This window comes from Idiotropiscis lumnitzeri, chromosome 6, assembly GCF_059441095.1.
Source record: "Idiotropiscis lumnitzeri isolate Australia: NSW breed Sydney's pygmy pipehorse chromosome 6, RoL_Ilum_1.0, whole genome shotgun sequence".
Taxonomy (NCBI): Eukaryota; Metazoa; Chordata; class Actinopteri; order Syngnathiformes; family Syngnathidae; genus Idiotropiscis; species Idiotropiscis lumnitzeri.
The window spans coordinates 3,424,974-3,444,225 of NC_142396.1; the positions used below are offsets into that span (position 1 = coordinate 3,424,974).

At 47.3% G+C, this 19,252-nt stretch overlaps 2 protein-coding genes and 1 non-coding gene across 5 annotated transcripts; all 3 read left to right on the forward strand.

Moving 5' to 3' along the window:
* Positions 1-478: 478 nt before the first annotated feature.
* On the forward strand, positions 479-552 carry trnan-guu (transfer RNA asparagine (anticodon GUU)). Its single transcript has one exon. It is a non-coding gene; the product is annotated as a tRNA-Asn (tRNA).
* A 694-nt stretch (positions 553-1,246) lies between these two features.
* On the forward strand, positions 1,247-5,057 carry ftsj1 (FtsJ RNA 2'-O-methyltransferase 1). 3 transcript variants are annotated; one of them, XM_088298261.1, is made up of 11 exons: positions 1,247-1,265; positions 1,657-1,793; positions 1,883-1,952; positions 2,210-2,321; positions 2,482-2,560; positions 2,645-2,697; positions 2,807-2,860; positions 3,387-3,489; positions 3,568-3,651; positions 4,250-4,353; positions 4,426-5,057. In XM_088298261.1, the coding sequence occupies exons 2-11, from the start codon at positions 1,673-1,675 to the stop codon at positions 4,588-4,590; spliced, it is 945 nt and encodes a 314-aa protein (XP_088154387.1). In that variant the 5' UTR covers positions 1,247-1,265; positions 1,657-1,672; the 3' UTR covers positions 4,591-5,057. The 3 variants fall into 3 exon arrangements, with proteins under 3 accessions (XP_088154387.1, XP_088154388.1, XP_088154389.1); XM_088298262.1 differs by lacking the exon at positions 1,247-1,265 and having other exon boundaries at positions 1,276-1,793; positions 2,651-2,697; XM_088298263.1 differs by lacking the exons at positions 1,247-1,265; positions 3,568-3,651 and having other exon boundaries at positions 1,276-1,793.
* A 122-nt stretch (positions 5,058-5,179) lies between these two features.
* On the forward strand, positions 5,180-18,404 carry LOC148334576 (bromodomain-containing protein 1-like). Its single transcript, XM_088298264.1, has 11 exons — positions 5,180-5,516; positions 9,239-10,613; positions 11,309-11,468; positions 11,544-11,672; positions 11,881-12,009; positions 12,191-12,503; positions 13,483-14,163; positions 14,525-14,666; positions 15,643-15,773; positions 17,361-17,533; positions 18,250-18,404. Exons 2-11 carry the CDS (start codon positions 9,250-9,252, stop codon positions 18,262-18,264), a joined length of 3,237 nt encoding a protein of 1,078 aa, XP_088154390.1. The 5' UTR covers positions 5,180-5,516; positions 9,239-9,249; the 3' UTR covers positions 18,265-18,404.
* The last annotated feature ends 848 nt before the right edge of the window (positions 18,405-19,252 follow it).

Below are 19,252 nucleotides of genomic sequence, written 5' to 3' on the forward strand. Positions count from 1 at the left end.
GTGAGCATAAGGCCACATTGGATTTTTTTTTTATGTTCATTTGTAGATGAGGTAATAATAATAATAATAAAATGCTGATGTAAAGTAATCATTTCCTGCTCGTTCCATTATTTATAATGGATTGAAAATTATGAATCAATTAAAATCCATCCATCCATTACATAAGCTGCTTCTCCTCACAAGGGTCGCGGGGTCACTGGAGCCTCTCCCAGCAGTCTTCGGGCAGTGGCAGGGTCCACCCTGAACTGGTCGCCAGCCTATCGCAGGGCACACAATGACAAACAACCATCCGCGCTCACAATCGCAATCAAACATTGGGACAGTTTAGGGCATAGCTGTCAAATTGCGGTCCAAGAAGGACGCTTTTCTCTCTGTTTTGCACATCAACCCACGCATGACTCAAATGGTTATCAAGTTCTCCTAGCTTTACAATGAAGAGAACGTCTACAAAAATGTAAAAGCGTCACGGGGTGGCCATGTCTCTGTGGCGCAATCGGTTAGCGCGTTCGGCTGTTAACCGAAAGGTTGGTGGTTCGAGCCCACCCAGGGACGAGAACTCATTTTAATTTTTGAAGATTGAATTAAAGTCAGAACTGTATTATAAATCATAATTGTATCGACCCTTTTCATTGGAAGAAATATTTTTGAAGTCTTGCGGGCGCTGTTGACCAATCAGCGTCCGCTTTTGTGCTCATATAAATATTTGGCGTATAAGAGTGTCATGGATAGATAACTTACGAAGACAAACGGATGACTGAACACAAATGCCCCTTAACAGAATCATATTTTGCTGACTACAAAGCTGCAAGTAGTAAAATTTGCAGCTGAAAACTGTAATCAAGCATCAGAGAGAAAGTTTGGAGTGAATGGAGACACTTGTTAGGGACTGCGGAGACTAATCTTTGTCATGAAGAAAACAGACAAACCGAAAACTACATGGCCGCAGCTGTAAGCACGAGTTCAGGGGCCGACAGTTTTTATGAATAAGGCCAGAGGGTCGAGGCCGGTAGGGCGGGGAACTGACCCACAAAAAAGGGTCAAGTGCCCAGCTGTGGCAAAAGGAATACGTATTCAGGCTTTTTATTCCGATTGAGATGTTTCTATGGAGCATTTTCATTCCGTTTGGACATTCGGATAATTTCTTATGGGAATACGTGGTTCTATCTAAACCGAGTTTGACGCCTTCCTTTTTTGAACAGGCGCGCTTGGGACACCTACTGAGTTGAGGGTCCTACCGGGAATCAAACGGAGTCGCTTTTTCTGCGGTAAGCACGTTTTAAAACCAATTCAAGTGGATTCCATGTCATTTAGCGAAACGTTTTATTCGTCTTTAGAACTGTTCTTTTAATTCCGCGCTCAAGTATGTTAATCGGTCACAAGAAAACAGAAGCAATCTCGTCTCGTGTGCACAAGGCACCAAATCGAATGTCGAAACCTCGTACCAACTCTGTAAAGTTCAACTATTTATAAACCACAAGTTCAACAAAATACATTTGTTTACATCGGTTATCACGCAACGAATTGCGAGTCAGCTGTTTGTGTACATTCTGGAAGTCACTGTTATACGGAGAAAGATCTTTTGGAAACAAGCATTCGGTCGTGTGATGAGGATGACGATGATGATGATGATGAAGATGATGATGATGATGTCTAGCAGGGGGGGCTGGTCAGGATGGGTCGCTCGTCCAAAGACAAACGGGACATTTACTACCGACTGGCCAAAGAGGAAGGCTGGAGAGCGAGGAGTGCCTTCAAGCTGTTGCAGCTCGACGAGGAGTTCAACCTGTTCACTGGTCAGACTTTGTGCTCACGTCGTTTTACCTCCGCACCTTCGTCGAATAACTTTGCCTTGTTTTTGCTGTTGTATTTGTGGCAACAACAGGTGTGAACAGAGCTGTGGATCTCTGCGCTGCTCCTGGCAGCTGGAGTCAAGTTCTCAGTCGTAAACTCAGGTAGACATAATTATATTTTATGCACAACATCTGTATAATGATAATAATAATACATTTGATTTGGAAGCGCCTTTCAGGATACTCAAGGACGCTGTATAGAGTAAAATACAAGACTAAGAACACACAAAAGTGAGGACGGCTATTTGACAAGAAGAGTGAAAAAAAAAAAGGAATCTCTGAAGTCCAGCATGATTTCATCGAGGGTACTGGTCAGCCTTAAATTTGTCTGGATTTGAAACATGTTTGTTGTTGTTTAGATCTCATGGAGAAAAGTCTGAGGCTGGTGAGGAGGTGAAGATTGTGGCGGTTGACCTGCAGGCCATGGCTCCTCTGCCAGGAGTCACTCAGATTCAAGGAGACATCACTAAGGTGAGATGAAGTTTAATTGGAAAAAAACATAAATAAAAAAACTGAATATACAAAGTTTGCTAGCCTAATGCTAACACATAATCGAAAACGTCATCGATGGGCTAATAAAACTAGTGTCCATCACGTAACTAAGCGGACGTCCTTTCCTCTGGCATCTCAGGTGTCGACGGCCGAGGAGATCGTCTGCCACTTTGAGGGACACCCGGCCGACTTGGTGGTGTGTGACGGCGCTCCCGACGGTGAGACCCTCAGCCCCCAATTGCCATCCCTGCCCAATGTTCATCCCTCGTGTTGTTGGCTGTTATTTTTTTCTGTCCCCATAGTAACAGGCCTCCATGATGTGGACGAGTACATTCAGGCTCAGCTACTCTTGGCTGTGAGTCATCAGAATTTCTTTTACGCAAGGATGGTTGAAGTTGGTTTTAACAACTGTTTTCTTTCTTCCCTTTTTTTTTTTTTTTTTTTTTTTTTTAAATAAACCTCAGGCGCTGAACATCACTACTCACGTACTTAAACCAGGAGGAACCTTAGTGGCTAAGGTTAGTACTGCTTATCTTGTTTTTTTTGTAAACAATCTCTCACTCTCAGGGATCAAGAGAAATGCCGCACCCTCTCCAACTGATGCAATAGTTTGTCAAATAGAGTTGTACAGATGAAGCAAGGCAAACTCAGCCAAATATGTGTGGCTTGGAAGCACATACCTCGGGTCAAAACTTTCCACTGTGTTAAAATGACTGCTTTTTGCTACATATCAATAGTACAGTGTCTTTGCCATTGTTTGGCACCATTGAATCCAATAGCCTCATAAAACAATGTGGAAATGATTTTGCTCATCACATTTGTGAAAGTATATTTATAATTAAATAAATATATGAGTGCTCTGAAAAGGAAAAGTAGTTGAATGAATTAGGTTATTTGCTTGCTGCCATGTTATTAGTGTAAGCTCATCACCTTCTTTGCTCTACAGTAGCCTCCCCGAAAAAGGTTCTGGGAAGCTCAATTTGATCTGTAAAATTGATTATTTGCATCATGCCCTTTGTTTTTTTTTTCCCCCAACCCTGTCAGATCTTCCGAGGCAAAGACGTGACGCTGTTGTACTCGCAGCTCAAGATCTTTTTTGGCGGTGTGACGTGTGCCAAGCCTCGCAGCAGCCGGAACTCCAGCATAGGTCTGTCGCCACTTTTGGCAACATTTCTTTAATTGTCTCTGCCCCCCCCAAAAAAAAGATCTTTCTCATGGCATACAGAAGCGTTTGTGGTGTGTCAGAACTACAGTCCTCCAGAAGGTTACGTGCCCAACATGTCCAATCCTCTGCTGGATCACTCCTATGGTAACTACTGAACCTACAAGACCCACCAATTAGTTTAAGTGATTCATTCAAGTTTATGTATATAATAATAATAATAATAATAATTTGCCCTTTATTAGGCTCACAATGGGGAAATTCGAGATTCGAACCCTGGCCTCCTGGGGAGACTGGGTCCTGAACGCGGCGCCTTAGACCACTCGGCCATCCTGGCAGCCAATAATAATTTGCCCTTTATTAGGCTCACAATGGGGAAATTCCAGATTCGAACCCAGGCCTCCTGGGGAGATTGGGTCCTGAACGCGGCGCCTTAGACCACGCGGCCATCATATATATATATATATATATATGCATATATATATATATGCATATATATATATATATATGCATATATATATATATGCATATATATATATATATGCATATATATATATATATGCATATATATATATATATGCATATATATATATATGCATATATATATATATATATATATATATATATGCATGCATTTATTATATATTCCTTGCAAACAGGATAGTAAATAACTTTTGGAAAAATGAATTGAAATTAGGTAACTTCCTGAATTGAGAAGCCTGGTTCTCCTTTTTTTTTTCAACAGATGTAGACTTCAACCAGTTAGAAGGTCCAAACCGCATCATTGTTCCTTTCCTGGCATGCGGAGACCTGAGCGCCTTTGATTCCGACAGAACCTACCCTCTGCAGGTGAAGCCGCACTTTCTCAAAAAATACTCACTTCATTCTGTCTAAAATTGACTTTGTTCTGTCTTGCTACAGCTGGACACTGGCAAGGAGTACCAGTATATGCCACCAACCCAGGCGCCCATCAGCCCCCCTTACCAGCAGGCCTGCCTCCTGCGCAAAAACAACCTGCTCTCCAAGGAGGACTCTCTTTCTGCACCAGGACCACAACAGAGCGGAGACAAGGCTCAGGCTGATTGACCCAGCTTAATTTTATTAGAACCTGTGAGAGGAACTTTTGTTTTAAATGTTTTTTGTTATAGGCAGTGAGTGGTTTGTATGTCAGCCTCACACTTTTGAGGATTGTAGTTCAAATCTCGGTCCTCCCCTTTGCTTGTGTGGGTTAGGGTCACTGACGACTCTAAATTAGCCATAAGTGTGTGTGGGGCGGGGGGTGTTCTCATTTATTTATATATACCCTGACTTTGTCAGGAGACAATCCTTTTTGTCTATATGTGCTTTTACATTGATCGGTGAACAGTCGACTTGCCAAGGGTGTACTCCTGATCTCGCCCAATACTCATTTGGAGGCTCATAGGCTGCAGCTCGATTGTGACGCTAAATTGAGGATAAGTGATCATGCAAACATGAGTAGATGCATGTCTTGTAGTCCTAAGGATTTGTTTTTTAATGACCAACACGGAAATAAAAGAAATTTGTATGCCTCATCCGTCAAAAATAAGATGTTTCACAACGTTAGAAATATTTATTTATGAATGATTTTCCAAGCAATGCTGTATTAAAAAATGTGTATAATTGAAGGTCTTCCCTCTAACTCCGCCACTTCCTGGTTTGTTACGTACGCGTGACGTCATGACGCAGAGGACTCACAGCCGCATTGTTGTTGGGGGAAGAGAAGCAGCTCAGCTAGCCATCTCGGCCCAAGGACCGTAACGATCGAGACCCACCACGGCCACCAACGACGTTCGGAGCGGCCCCAACACGGCCTTCTGTCGCCCTGGATACTTGGCGGCCACGCTCACGGCACATTCGGTTCAGCAGTAGGTGCCGGCCGAATGCGGATTTAACCTTAAAGCGCCGCTTGGGCTCCGCAGGCCTCACTGCCGACGCCATTGCTAGTCGTCCTCCTCTTCTAAAGCTGAAAGAAGCTTGTTGAGAAAAGCCAGGTCAGTTCAGCCCTCAGCTCCGCTGGTCAACATTTTCAGATTCACCTTCTACCACCAAGCCTCACTGGTCGTCATACACAAAACATTGCCTGTTGCAAGAATGTGTCAACTTTTTCTTTAAAGCCCCGTGGGTTCTCTTGTGTTAGTCGCCATATTCCCTCCCCCTGTGCTCTTTTAGTCGGCTAACCGCGGCTAGCGACCTGCACCGGGTGTCCGAATGCGTTTATGCGACACTTGGCGGGGACTCTTCGCCATATAAAAAATGAAAACAATAGTCCTTTCAATGCCTTCTCTTTAAGCAAATATTTTTTCGTGGGACCGTGCAGTTAAAACAATAGGGGGAAAGTCGCTGAGCGGACTGTTAGCTATGGCGGCTAACGGTGGCTTGTAAACATTCGATCGAGGTGGGAGCGGGGAGCGACCCACTGGCTCTGCTCGAGCCGGTTGAGGGAGCCGGTTGAGGCTCGCCGTGGTCGGCGTGGAGGTCGTCATCAACCCGCCTCCTTTATTTCATTCATCCGGAGCGAACATCAAGGCCTCCCTGCTTGCTTGCTTGCTTGGTAGCAAAGTCACGAGCGACACTCATCGTAATCATCACTCCTACCGCTTAAAATCGGAATATAAATCAAAACAAACCCGTTTCGATAAAGGCAGCCGTCCGACCTTTTTTGGGGGACCACTACTTGCGATTTGTTATAAGGATTGTGGGAGGCCAAAACGGTCGTATGTTTAGTACAGTATTAAAATGTGAATTTGCTGTCTCTGGCCGAGCACAGCAATGCACAACGCACTTGAGATGCCAAGTGAGGCGACAGAACCATGTGACTGACCCACTGAACTCGTAATCTTCTTACTCGTGCACCCAGGTCTTCAAGTCATTGTGTTTGTTATGGTGCGGCTGCATATGCATTGAGAGGAAAACTCTTTGGAATTTCTTACATATCTGTGAAAAATTGGTCACACTTTTGGAAAATTGAAAATATTGAGAACACACAATAATTGATCCTCTTAATAACTTACTACCGTACACCCAATCGTCTCTCTTCACTCTCACACTCAATCAATATAACATCACATTGAGGAAACAAATGGCAATGCCTGTTTGCGCAGTTCTTCAAATAAGAGCGAAAATATTTTTTACTCCCATTGAATTTTACTGCTAAACTGACAGAATAAAAATCTTGTCTTTGAACACCAACCTCACAGAGGAAAGTTGACTCGCTTTTTGGAACCAACGTAAAACACCATCAGGATGCCGACAGAAATGAGCACTGATATTGCATTCATTCTAAACCTAAATACAGCTGCTACTTTAACCCACATGAAATAACAAGTCAAGTCAAGTCAATTTTATTTGTATAGCCCTTAATCACAGACAGTCTCAAAGGGCTTTCCATAGCCACAATCGACATCCCCGATCTTAACCCCCAGGAGGGCAAGGAAAAACCTCACAAAACCTCATTAGGGGAAAAGTGAGAAACCTTGAGAAGGGACCACAGATGGGGGAATCCCCCTTCCAGGATGACCAGGCTGCAATGGATGCCAACTGGGCAACATTTGACACATACAATGATGCTATGCAATAATAGATAAGATAATGTAAAAGTCAATAGAATGAAGTGCTGCAGGAAGATGACTTCAGTGGAGTGGGTCCTCATCCAGGGCCGTAATATCCATGGCAGCATATCCGAAGATGAGCCTTCGATCTTGTACCAGTCAGTTGGTGTAAATTCAGTACAGCCACTTCCAAGTGAATCGCCATCACCTAATTCGGGGAATTGGGAACAGAAAAGAAAGAACAGAAATAGCAAACATGCCAACAAGTAGTTCAACGAAGTGCTGAAATATAAGGAGATCAGAAAAGGCGCTGCATGAAGACGACTTCGGCAGAGCAGGTCCCTTCCCGGTCCCCAACTCCTACAAGATTACCCAAAGGCAGAGGTCGTCCTTCCGTCATTAATTCGGGCTGACCGAGTCCAGGAGTGGTGGTGACTGCCAATTAGCGTTGAGAACGCACATTCTATGTCATGCACACGCACGTTAAAAGAAAATCCCCCAAACCACAGAAAGACACACACGGCGATGTGGGACAATACCTTTGCGGTCTGTGGGACCGAAAGGTATACGTTTTGTATTTTTAAACTCAAGTCTGCTTGTGCTGTCCGTGAGTGTGACTTTGTAGATGCTAATTGGCTGACTCAAAACTTGTCTGCGTTTTGACAGATCAGGCGGAATGCTTTGTAGCGCCTCCTGGTGAACTAGCTAATCTCGGTAATTGTTTACATTTTTCTGGTGGTGGGGTCTTCTAACTTTTGTGGTGGGTCTTGCACCTTAGCCCCTGACTTTACTTTCATTGTGGAAATATCTTTTTTTTTTTTTTCATATCTTTGTGAGATGAGAGAGCAACATGGTGTACGTTGCTTTTTGGTAGTCGTAAGATGAGGAGGAAATGTACTGACGTGTACATCGCCTCAAAGTGAGTACAAGTTGTACGTAAAGAACAGCCTCTGCAAAGCTGGAGGATCAGGTTGCGGGTTCGGCCAGGATTTCCCGTTCTAGTGAGGGAGAAGAGAAGCAAGTGGTTGGAATTTATGGTCATTGTCCCCCAGGTGTCACAAGCATATCAGCAGCTGAACCACAGTTGCCATGGCGACGGAACGACAAAAGCAGCGTTCAGCGTTGACAACTGCGACTATAATTGCAGATTTTGAGACCAGAGACCCCCTGCTGCAGCCGGTCTTATTCTAGTTTGAGAATATTAATTTGTTAGTTTTCATTTTGTTTTGAGTTTTGTTTGTGAAATGTAGTTAGTTTTAATTGGTTTTCAGGGCTGCTATTTAGTTTTTTCAAAAGCAGTATTCAATTTTAAAACGAAAAAGTCTGTTCCTCGTTTGCAAGATTTAACAATAAAACATCTGTTGTGAAAATTCAACCAAAATGTGAAAAATGTTGATAGCAAATTACAAAACAATACTTCTTTACAGGGTACCGTTTAATTTTAACAGTCCACAGAGGTTGAATTACAGTGAGTGCAGTGCGCAATACAAGCAGCATTATCAAAGTTTGCTGCATGCATGCACCCTAATTGTAATGAAGCCGGGATGCTTTGCTTGCCAAGTTGGCATCTTCTAAAGTGGATTTGTGGCTTGAATTAATGTTGAGAAACATCAAACCCCGGTGTACACTGCATGCATTTTTTTTTTATGAGCCCAAAAAGAAAAGCACTTTTTACCTAGCGTTGCATTTCGAGTGGAGTGAAATGACAAAAGCGGGCGGGCCATTCGAGCCAAACTCATCATTTGCTGGCTCTTCTTTATTGCTTGCTGTTTAATGATGTCGCTTCTGTGTGATAAACATGAAGAGGACGCCAACTCCCAGATAACTGATTGACCGTCTCTTCTTCAGGCTGATTAATATAAAAATAAATGCCATTAAAAAAATAATGCCAAAGGCTCATCTATTAATTGCCAAAGATGAAAACGATCTACACAATTGTAGTTAGCTTTGTAAAGGTAAAATGTGATGTTCATTATTTCTTTATTTCTCTAAATCATTTGCGTTTTTATTTAATTTCATGAACAAACATGTTTTAGTTCATAACTTTTCTCAGATTTTTACCGTTTGCCGGTGTGTCTAAAGTGTATTCCCCCACGATGAATGGGGGCTCACTCTCTTCAGAAGCAATGATGAGCAAATCCACTCACCAGCTTTTGCTTTGGCAGCGTCTTGCGACATGAAGAAGAAAGCCCGCCACCAGCGCACGGCGGCGCTGAAGAGGGACTCGTCGCCCATCAAGCCGTCGCCCAACCGGGAGACGCTGACGTACGCGCAGGCTCAGCGCATGGTGGAGTTGGAGGTGGACGGCCGCGTGCACCGGCTGAGCATCTACGACAAGCTGGACATCATCGGCGACGACGACCCCACGGCGCAGGAGATCCTGGAGTGCAACAGCAACAAGGAGAACAGCGAGAAGCCGCAGCAGCTCCCGGTGCGCTCAGTGCGCCTCAAAAACAGCCAGCGCAAGAAGAACGCCACGCTGGCGCCACCGCACGGCGGCAGCCACCCTGCTTCCGCCCTGCTGGAGCCCAAAGTGAGGACGGTGGAGTACAACTTGCCGGTGGTGCCCAAGCGGCCGGCGGTGTACTACATGTTTACGGAGCGGACGGCGGAGGAGCTGGACGAGGAGGTGGAGTACGACATGGACGAGGAGGACTACGCCTGGTTGGAGCTGCTTAACGGAAAGCGCAGGAGCGACGGCATCAGCCAGGTGTCCCACAACCTCTTTGAGTTCCTCATGGACCGCTTCGAGAAGGAGTCGTACGCCGCCACGCGGGGGCGGAGCGAGGCGCAGTCGCTGGTGGACGAGGACGCCGTGTGCTGCGTGTGCATGGATGGCGACGGCGCCGACAGCAACGTCATCCTCTTCTGCGACGCCTGCAACATCGCCGTGCACCAGGAGTGCTACGGCGTGCCTTACGTCCCCGAGGGCCAGTGGCTGTGCCGCCACTGCCTGCAGTGCCCGGCGCGGCCCGCCGACTGCGTCTTCTGCCCCAACCGGGGCGGCGCCCTCAAGAAGACGGACGATGGGCGCTGGGGCCACGTGGCCTGCGCCCTGTGGGTGCCCGAGGTGGGTTTCTCGGACACCGTGTTCATCGAGCCCATTGACGGCGTGCGCAACATCCCGCCCGCCCGCTGGAAGCTGACGTGCTACTTGTGCAAGGAGAAGGGGGCGGGCGCCTGCATCCAGTGCGACCGGGTCAACTGCTACGCCGCCTTCCACGTCAGCTGCGCTCAGAAGGCCGGCCTCTTCATGAAGATGGAGCCCGTCAAGGAGGAGACGGCGCCGGGCGCCTTCTCGGTCAAGAAGACGGCGTACTGCTGCAGCCACACTCCCGACGATTGCGACCGCCGCCCGCTCAATATCTACGAGGAGCCGCACCCCAAGAACGGCGCCTGCCACAAGCGCAGCGAGCGGCGCGGCAGGGCCCGCGCCAAGGCCTGGTACAAAAAGCGCAGCAAGCGGCCGGAACCGCCAGCCGAGCCCCAGGCGGAACCCGAGGTCCCCGGCAACCCTGGGCCCAGTATCACCTCTTCCAGGTAGGCCGACGCGCCCGCACGGATTTTTTTTATTATTATGTTGTGGGGTTTTTTTTAATCCAAAGATTATCACACATTCCAATTGGACTCCTGATCAGTTTGGTCCCATCAAACATGAGATTATAACTGCATCAATACAATGCAACTTTATTTCTGTAGCGCATTTCACAACAGATGGATATACAAGAGATACCAGAAGAACAGTGACAGTTTCACGTCGAGTCGAAAATAAAAATGCGTCTTCAAACGAGTTTTAAAAGTGGACAGAGAGGGGGCGGGGGCTGCTGAACATTCAATGGGAGGTCAAAGGTCATTCCATGGGGAAGAACCGGCAACAGAAAAGGCACGACCCCAACCCCCCCGAGGCTGCGCCTCCAGCAGCATTTGGTCCACAGACCTGAGGCTGCGGGCGCATCCGTAGGCTGGAAGAGTGCGTCAACAGTCATTGCTCAGCTAAATGCACGTGACATTTATTGTGACGTGCGTTCACTCCTGATCAAGTATGAGCCGCGCTAAAGCGATCATGCCTTTGGACTATCCCAAGGGAAGATGCACTTTCAAGGAAAACCGGAGGGAAAGCTTGCAACCACCCTTGCTGTGTTTTTGTTGTGGCGGTCATAGTCACCTGAAGAGGCCGCAATTTTTTTTTCACATGTTCTTAGTCGTTCTTCTCACTCGCAGCCTTTCTGTTTCAGTCTGGACACCATCCTGAACCAGGTGGCAGTTCAGAGGAAGCGTCCGTTCGTGGAGCGCGTTCTGAGATACTGGGTGCTTAAGAGGCAGTCCAGGAACAACGTGCCACTCATCCGCCGCCTGCAGGCCAACCCGTCCCAAGCGCCCAAGTCGGCGTCGAGGGTGAGCGGGCGGCAACATTTTGAGCCGGCCACTTTTGCTTTATCATGGTTTTTATGAACCCCGGTGTTCCCTCAGGTTGGCGCAGAAACCAACCAGGCGCTGAAGGAGCAGCTGAAGGAGTGGCACCGACTCCGACACGACCTGGAGCGAGCGCGACTGCTGCTGGAGCTCATCAGGAAAAGAGAGAAGCTCAAGCGGGAAGAGGTAGCGACACCCACTGCAGTGCCCATATCGATATCGCCATACCTTTACTGCCATCCAGGGGTACACGACTGTACTTTTGTGTGTGCGTGTGTGTGTCCACTCCAAGGTGGAGATTTTCACCCATCGTTGAGATTTGCTGTACTTGATTTCAGCCTCTCTGGAAAGTCAATTCTTTTCTTGCATGTGTGTGTGTGTGTTTGCTTCCCAGATGAAGCTCCAGCAGTCAGCACTGGAAGTCCAGCTGACGCCGTTCAACATCCTGCTCAGGGCCGTGCTCAGCCAGCTGCAGCAGAAGGACCAATACAACGTTTTTGCACAGCCCGTCAACACTAAGGAGGTCCGTCACAACACGCACCGTCGTTACGAGCACCTGACTCTTTTTGCTTTGAAGCTAATCAAATCTCAACGTACGCACGTCACACAAAATAGCCGTCATTCCATATTTTTGTGAAAGCGCTGAAAGGACGTTTAGTATTTCATCAGGCTCCCTTGAAACAAATGGTGTTCCTCCTCCGCAGGTCCCGGACTACTTGGACCACATCAAGCAGCCCATGGACTTCTCCACCATGAGGACTCGCATAGACGGCCACGCCTACCGCAGCCTGGACCAGTTTGAGGCCGACTTTGAACTGATTATCGCTAACTGCATGAAATATAACGCCAAGGAGACCTTCTTCTACAAGGTTGCCCAGAGGATGCAGCACCACGGCGGCGTCATCCTGCGCCGCGCCCGCAAGGAGGCCGACCGGATCGGCTTTGACTTCCCAAGCGGACTGCTGCTGCCCGAGGCTCCCGAAGTGGAGACGTCGCCGCCTTTCACTTGGGAGGATGGTGAGTCTCTTTTCAGGACCTGCGTGTCGTGTCGTACGTCAAAGTGAGCGCAACACTAACGGGACGAGTCTACATCTTAAATCGGTGCTCGCCGACACAACTGGCAGAGGAAAATTTTGTTTCAGAGAACATTGCTTGAGGATAATTCAGTGTAAAGCATTGTACTCCACTGCTAAAAAGTCCTTTTTTTTTTAATACAGCCCAAAATGACAACAGAGTTTCAAAGACAGAGAAAAGCTGAAGGTGGCGGGGTGGGGGAAGCAGCAGTCAGACAGGCCAAAATCCAGCTGTCGGGGGGTGGGGCAAGGCAACCATATTTTCCGGACGATAAGCCGCGACTCTTTCCCTCGATTTTGAACCATGCGGCTAATACAGTGGTTCAGCTTTTCTGTGGATTTTTCTTTCACCAGTAGGGGTGCTCCGTAGTTCCGAAAATAATTGCCGCTTATAGCCTGCTGTGGCTTTTATATCGCTTTTTGTTCCCCCACCCCCCAAAAAAAAGAGTTGTTGAGGCTTTTATAGATGTGCACCTTATAGCCCGCGAATTGTGGTACTTGCATACCAAGTGTGTTTTAACCATATGGCAATCTTAATTTGAGGTTTAAACGACATGAAACTGCTGACTTTTTACCTCTCAGTACACAAAAGACAATTTGTAGAACTTAAAGCAAAAGTACTTCTAAGTCTAAAGTAGTGCTTGACCTCCCTTTTGTGGCATCTGTAGTCAATTCTAAACCTTTTTGAGGTGTGTCAATTACTGTCATAGCTTCAGTCTTTGTGGCGAGGCTCTGTCCCAATCCCTGGCAAGTTGTGTGTTTGGGGTGGGGGTGTGTGTATTGCTCTAGTTCATACATCAGTATTTTCGTGCGGCAACAAAGCACTTTACAGAACATTTAACATAAAATAATAAATTTGTGGATTTTAAGACCATATTCCCTGAAGTATTTGTATTGATGGTCATGTGTTTCCTGTTGGTCAGTGGACCGCTTGCTGAGCCCCTCGTACCGCCGCCTGATGCCGCTGGACGATCAGCTGAAAGCGCTCCTGCAAAAGATGGACCTGAGCACCGCCATGAAGAGCAGTCCGTCTCGCAGCAAGCGGCTCAAGCTGCTCAAGAAGACCATTATGGAGGTCCGCAGCGAGATGAGCCTCAAGAAGTCGCTACCGGCTGCCGCGCAACCCAACGAGCGCCCGGCGCCCGAACTTCCAGAGTCGCTCGGCGCTCCCGAGTTGAATGCTTCCACTCCACCTGCACTCGAGGCGCCGCTTCCGTCGGAAGCGCCGTCGACGCCGCCTGACCTGGGGCCGCCTGAACTCAATCTGGCGGCGCACGTCCCCGCGGAACCGGATGACGTTACTTGCATCTCAGCTACCTCAGTGCCCCGCCCCAAGCTCAACGGGCACCTCCCCAATGGTGACGAAGCCGAGCGCCGGACCAACGTCCTCTTCCGCAAGTCCAAGAGCGTCAGTCCGCAGAAGCCACCCCGCGGCCAGGAGGCGTCCGCCGCAACCTCGCAATCGCCGCCGCTGGGCGCCAAGACCTTCCTGTCGGTGGTCATCCCTCGACTGGAGACGCTCCTGCTGCCCAAAAAGCGGCTGAGGAGCTGCAGCGTCGACGGCGAGGAAGACGAGGAGTCCCCCATCAAGCGTTTGGGCACAGGTACCGGGGAAAATGCTTGCCCACTTTGCGGCTGTTGTCATTTTACGTTTGTGATTTTAACCGTTCAACAAACAACCAAAGATGCATTGGCGACTGTCACTGGGCCGTTGATTCCTTTTTTTTTTTTTTTCCCCCACGTCGTGAGTATGTCATATCGGTCGATATCACATTTTTATTCTTATTTTTTTACTATTGAAAATAAAAAAAGGGAAAAGGGCTGAATTCCGATTTGTTTTATTTGCCCATCTTGATTAGATTCTATTCATTTCTTCAATAAGAAAATTGTCCAATCATTCCTGTCAAACCAGCGTCCACCAAACGGTTGAGCCGCTGTCCTGAAAATGCTGCTTTGTCTCCGCAGGAATCGCCAACGGTTTTGTGGTGGAGGAAGAGGTCGATGATGTTGATGAGGATGCCTCGCCGCCTCCTTTGCTGGAACCCCGACGGCGCTGCGCCTCCGAGTCCAGCATCTCTTCGGGCGGCAGCGCCCTGTCCGGTGCCAGGTGGCCGTCCCCGCATATTCACGACCGCAATTTCATGAAATCATTTTTTTTTTTTTTTTGCGCTCAAGTGGCACAAAAGTCTTGAAACTCGGATGGCAGCAACACACATGCGGCTGCAACTCTAAAGTGAATTTAGAAACAATTAAATGTGGTTCATGAGGAGCGTATAGAACATGAACTTGGCACGCAACGATTCACTGTAGCGGCAATCCGGTTCCGTTTTTTTTTCTTTTTATGAATGACTCGCCAAAAGATGTTTTTGTTTCAACATTTGCATTTTCTCCTTTTTGTAACTTGACCATTAAAAAAAAAAAGAGAGAAAAATAACTCATAAGGCACACCTAAAAGTCTCAAAATGCATCCGTGTATATTTGTGTGCACTGAGTTCCAAAACGCGCAAATGTGATTTGGATGAGAGCTCAGCTTGCTCATGTCGAAGAAAGGCGGACGTAAAAGAGGACGCAAGCATACTCGTGCGCATGCTTGCTACCGCATGTTTTAAGCTGCCGTATGTTTTACCGTGCCGGCGCCCCAATTACACGGTGCACCGTGTGTGCGTGTTCAAATACAGAAAAGGCACCCGAAACTTTTAATACGGTGCATTTTTGTGAAATCAATGTTTTGTCGGTGCCAAAATGAAACGTGAAAATATATAAATGTACAATAGATTCAACTGCTATTGTTAAAAATCCGCTTGTGATCAAAATTGGGATATTATTCAAATTATTTATTGACATCACTGCATATTGTTAGCATTTGAAATCGTTACATCAACTTCATAAATGGTATTTTACGGTACAATCGAGGTCAGCCCGTCATTAAAGAAAGAAAATAACAGCTAGAAAGGAAGAAGTGCGCCTCATTTAAATGGATGTCAAGACGAGTCGGCTATTCTTGCTTCCTTGGCCTGCGTTGGCACTTACCAAGTTGTACGTACGCCTTCGGGGCGGGCTTCATGCGTTTTTCTCCCTTTCAGTACCGCGGCGGTCTCCAAAAGCGGCAAAGGACGACCAGTAGCGGCTCGACGCAACACGGTGGACGACAAAAGCGCTCTCGCGTCCTGCGCCGACAACGGAGAGTTCAGCCGCGGCGTCACGGTCTCGTCAGGTGATTGCTTGACTCCTTTCTGCGCTTTGCTATCCATACGAAAAACGCGGTCATCGGTTCTCGGCAAGCGGAAGGCTGGATAAACAGATTCGGAGTCTCTTTCGTGAACAGAGTGAAATACGCCGCGTGTTTCTCCATCGTTTGCGGTCGGCGCTCATCGGCCATATTGCGAATGAAGTCAAAATAGGACGGAACAAACGGTATTAGGTAAGAGCAAGGAAGTGTAACGACCTCAGTCAACGGTGTTAAAGCAAGACAAGATGTTTGACTTTCCTTCAAAGAAGGCAAACTATTTCTTTGCGAAAAATAAAAGCAAACTCTTGATGTTCCACTGACCTACCGAGCAGACAAACGGTGGCGCTTGCTCTTCCGGGTTTCGACATTAAAAGTGGCTCGGTGGCCCTGAGCGGCGGCGGTGTCGGGCCAGTACGCTTGCCATGAATGAATGCAGCGAAAACCAACACGCTCTTAATATTGCACACATTCTCGCGTCCGAAAATGTCAAATGTTACATTTTATACGGCAAGAAATATTTTGGAAAAAGGTCTGAATAAAGTCGCATGGAAGCAGATGAAATTAGATGGTGAATATGAAGTGCGATTACCCAAAAAGTTGCCAATTAGGTCCCGCTCGACCCTGAAAAATAACACCCCAAAAATGACCATTACTGTTCCTTTCCTTTAAAGGGGAAGTCAAATTGTTTTCAAGAAGATGTGAAAGGCGCCATTCGGATTGAATATTGCGTTTGTGGAATATGAAGTGAATCAATATTTCACCAACGCAATATTCTTCAGAATTGGCGTCTTTTGACGAGTGGGGAGCCATTTTGCCCAAAAAAAAGACCGCCCCTTTAAAAAAACATTTTTCCTAAGACGACATCCTGTCGTTTTTTTGTTTTCTTCACTGCAAGCGATCGTTGATTCTTTTTGCTATTGATGGCACTTTTCCTAGAATGAAGAAAATATTTGGATGTGTTCAAGGGCATTCGAGGTTGTTTTTCGTTCCGTCTTTGTTTTTCTGGAGACGTTTCATGCATGCAATCAAATGATCTGTGTTCATGCAGAGCTGCAAAAGCAACTGTAAAATGTGCGTGGGGCCAGGTGAACATTGCACAACGTCGCCGCTTGTCTCGAGTTTGAGCCCTAACTTTTCAACCCTCGCGCTCATTACTTATGAAAGTGGCGCGCGTGCGCGTGTTGTGTACTGGCTCGTAATTGACTTGTGTTGTTCCTGTAGAGGTGTGGAAGCCCTCGGCCGCCTTCCCCTTTGTTGTGGAGCCTCTTAAGCTAGTTTGGGCTAAATGTAGTGGATATCCCTCCTATCCCGCCCTGGTGAGTGAGTTGCCGAGCCACCCGCCATGTCTCATTACCCATCAAACCCACCCTCCGTGCCATCGTGCGTGCTTGTGATTGGTCACTCACGGCCGTCGTGGCGGTTGGTGACGCTCAGATCACACGGCGTATTTAGTGATTTATTTTTTATTTGCATGCTTGTGACTCCAGACGTGGACGTCCGCCCTTTGGCTTCCTTCCTTCGTCGGACGCACCCCTCGGCGTGCTCATCTTTCGGTGTGTTCTTTTGCCGCAGATCATGGACCCGCGAGCGGCGAGGACGGGGCGGCGCCAGCGCAATGTAGCGACGGCAGCGGGGGCGGGGCTTCCCCGCCCCCCGCGGGACGTGCTCCGAGCCGGCGAGCGGATGCGGTTCAGGTCCGCAGAGAAACTCTTCCTCGTCCACTTCTTCGACAGCAAGCGCAGCTGGTGAGACGCGAAACGGCCGACAGGCGTCGAGCGAATCATGTTTTCCAAAGTCCTTGTTGATGTAGATTCGTATTTAGTAGGCGCGCGATGATTTATCGACAAATAATTGAAGAGCAAATTCATCGAATTTTTGAATATTTTTTTGGGACGTTTCAATACCTTGCTTGATTGACTGACATATCCTTGGACTGTCAGTCTCTCGTCGTCCTCCTCCTCCTCCTTTTTTTTTTTTTCAAAATAAGATTCACTTTTACTTTGAAAATCAATGAGCGACTTTTTTACCTATTCTCTGACATGTGACAGACCAAACCAGTTCCCAAATTGTAATTGGTTTATATTTGTGCATTTTCTGCACTGTCAATTAAATGATTTGGAGTCCAAATTTCCTTTAATTATTGATTTTTTTCTTTTTTTTAATCCGATTCATCAGATAACGGACAGATAATAATCTGTAGTTACAGCCATGCCACTTAGTATAGCATCAGAAAATAAGGAAAATGTTGATTGTTGTTTTTGATTGTATGTGGTCTTCAATGCGCCGATACACAGGGAGTCTGCTAAACTTCTTATTCCAGAATGCCACGTTTGGATTTGCCGTGACACAAGAAAAGACAGTATACTGGCAAAACGAAAACGACAACAAAAGAAAAAAAAAAGGGGGGGACTTGGTTCCCGTTTGTTGTCACAAGGTGGTCACATGACGCTTCCCCTTTCAGGCAATGGCTTCCTAGATCCAAGATGTGTCCGTTCGGCGTAGACCACGGTCTGGACCGCATCAAGCTGCTGGAGTCTCGCCGCTCTCACCTGCACAAGTCGGTGCAACGAGCTTTCGGCCGGGCCATGAAGCACCTCCACGGCGACGTCGAGGGCGGGGCGGGAGGGCCGCGCCTGCTCAACGCTGACGCGCACGTCTGACGTCTGCTTTGCGTTTGTGTCGGCCGCCGGGAACGCCTCCTCGTGCGCCAACATCGGATGTACCGTGGCTTGCGGCGGCCATCTTGTTTTGTCCTGAGACCTATGCAACGCCGACACTTTGTTGACGGGAGAAAGACGAGCCAACCGACGAATGTGCCCGCCAGCCCGACTGGCTCACACGTGCTGCAACTATCTTACTGCCACGATGACTGTGCGTGTGCGTGCGCGTGTGCGTCCACGTCCAGGCATTTGCGTGCTCGCTTGTGTAGAAGTGTTCCTATGTATGTATGCGTGTGTGTTTGTGCCCGTGTATCTGGGTGTGTGCACATCTTTGTACATGTGTGTTTGCGAGATTGTGCGTTTGCACATCTGTGAGCACGTGTCTGTTTTTTTTGTAAGTGTGACTGTTAGTGTGTGTGTGCGTGCGCGTGTGTGCATCATCTCCTGTAAGGACCTGACCTGACACTAATTTATCCACTTCCCAGTTCATCGGACATTTTGCGGCGACGACCGCCGCTGCCATTTTGTGGTGCTATCTCATTCAGACTGTATCTGTTTATTGGGTTTTTTTTACTTTTTTAAGTTATTGACTTCTCAAGCTACGTCTTTGGCATTAATGTTGTTTTTCTTTTTTTTTTTTGTTATAAAAGCTTTTACACGACTACTTGTTTGTACATATTTATATCAAATCTCGAGAGACAAGCTCGTTGTTGAAAGCTGAGCAAAACCAACCCCCCCCCCCTTCCCCCCCAAAAAAAACAACTCATCAGCCTCTCCTCAAGTTCACCAACTATTTTTAAAAAA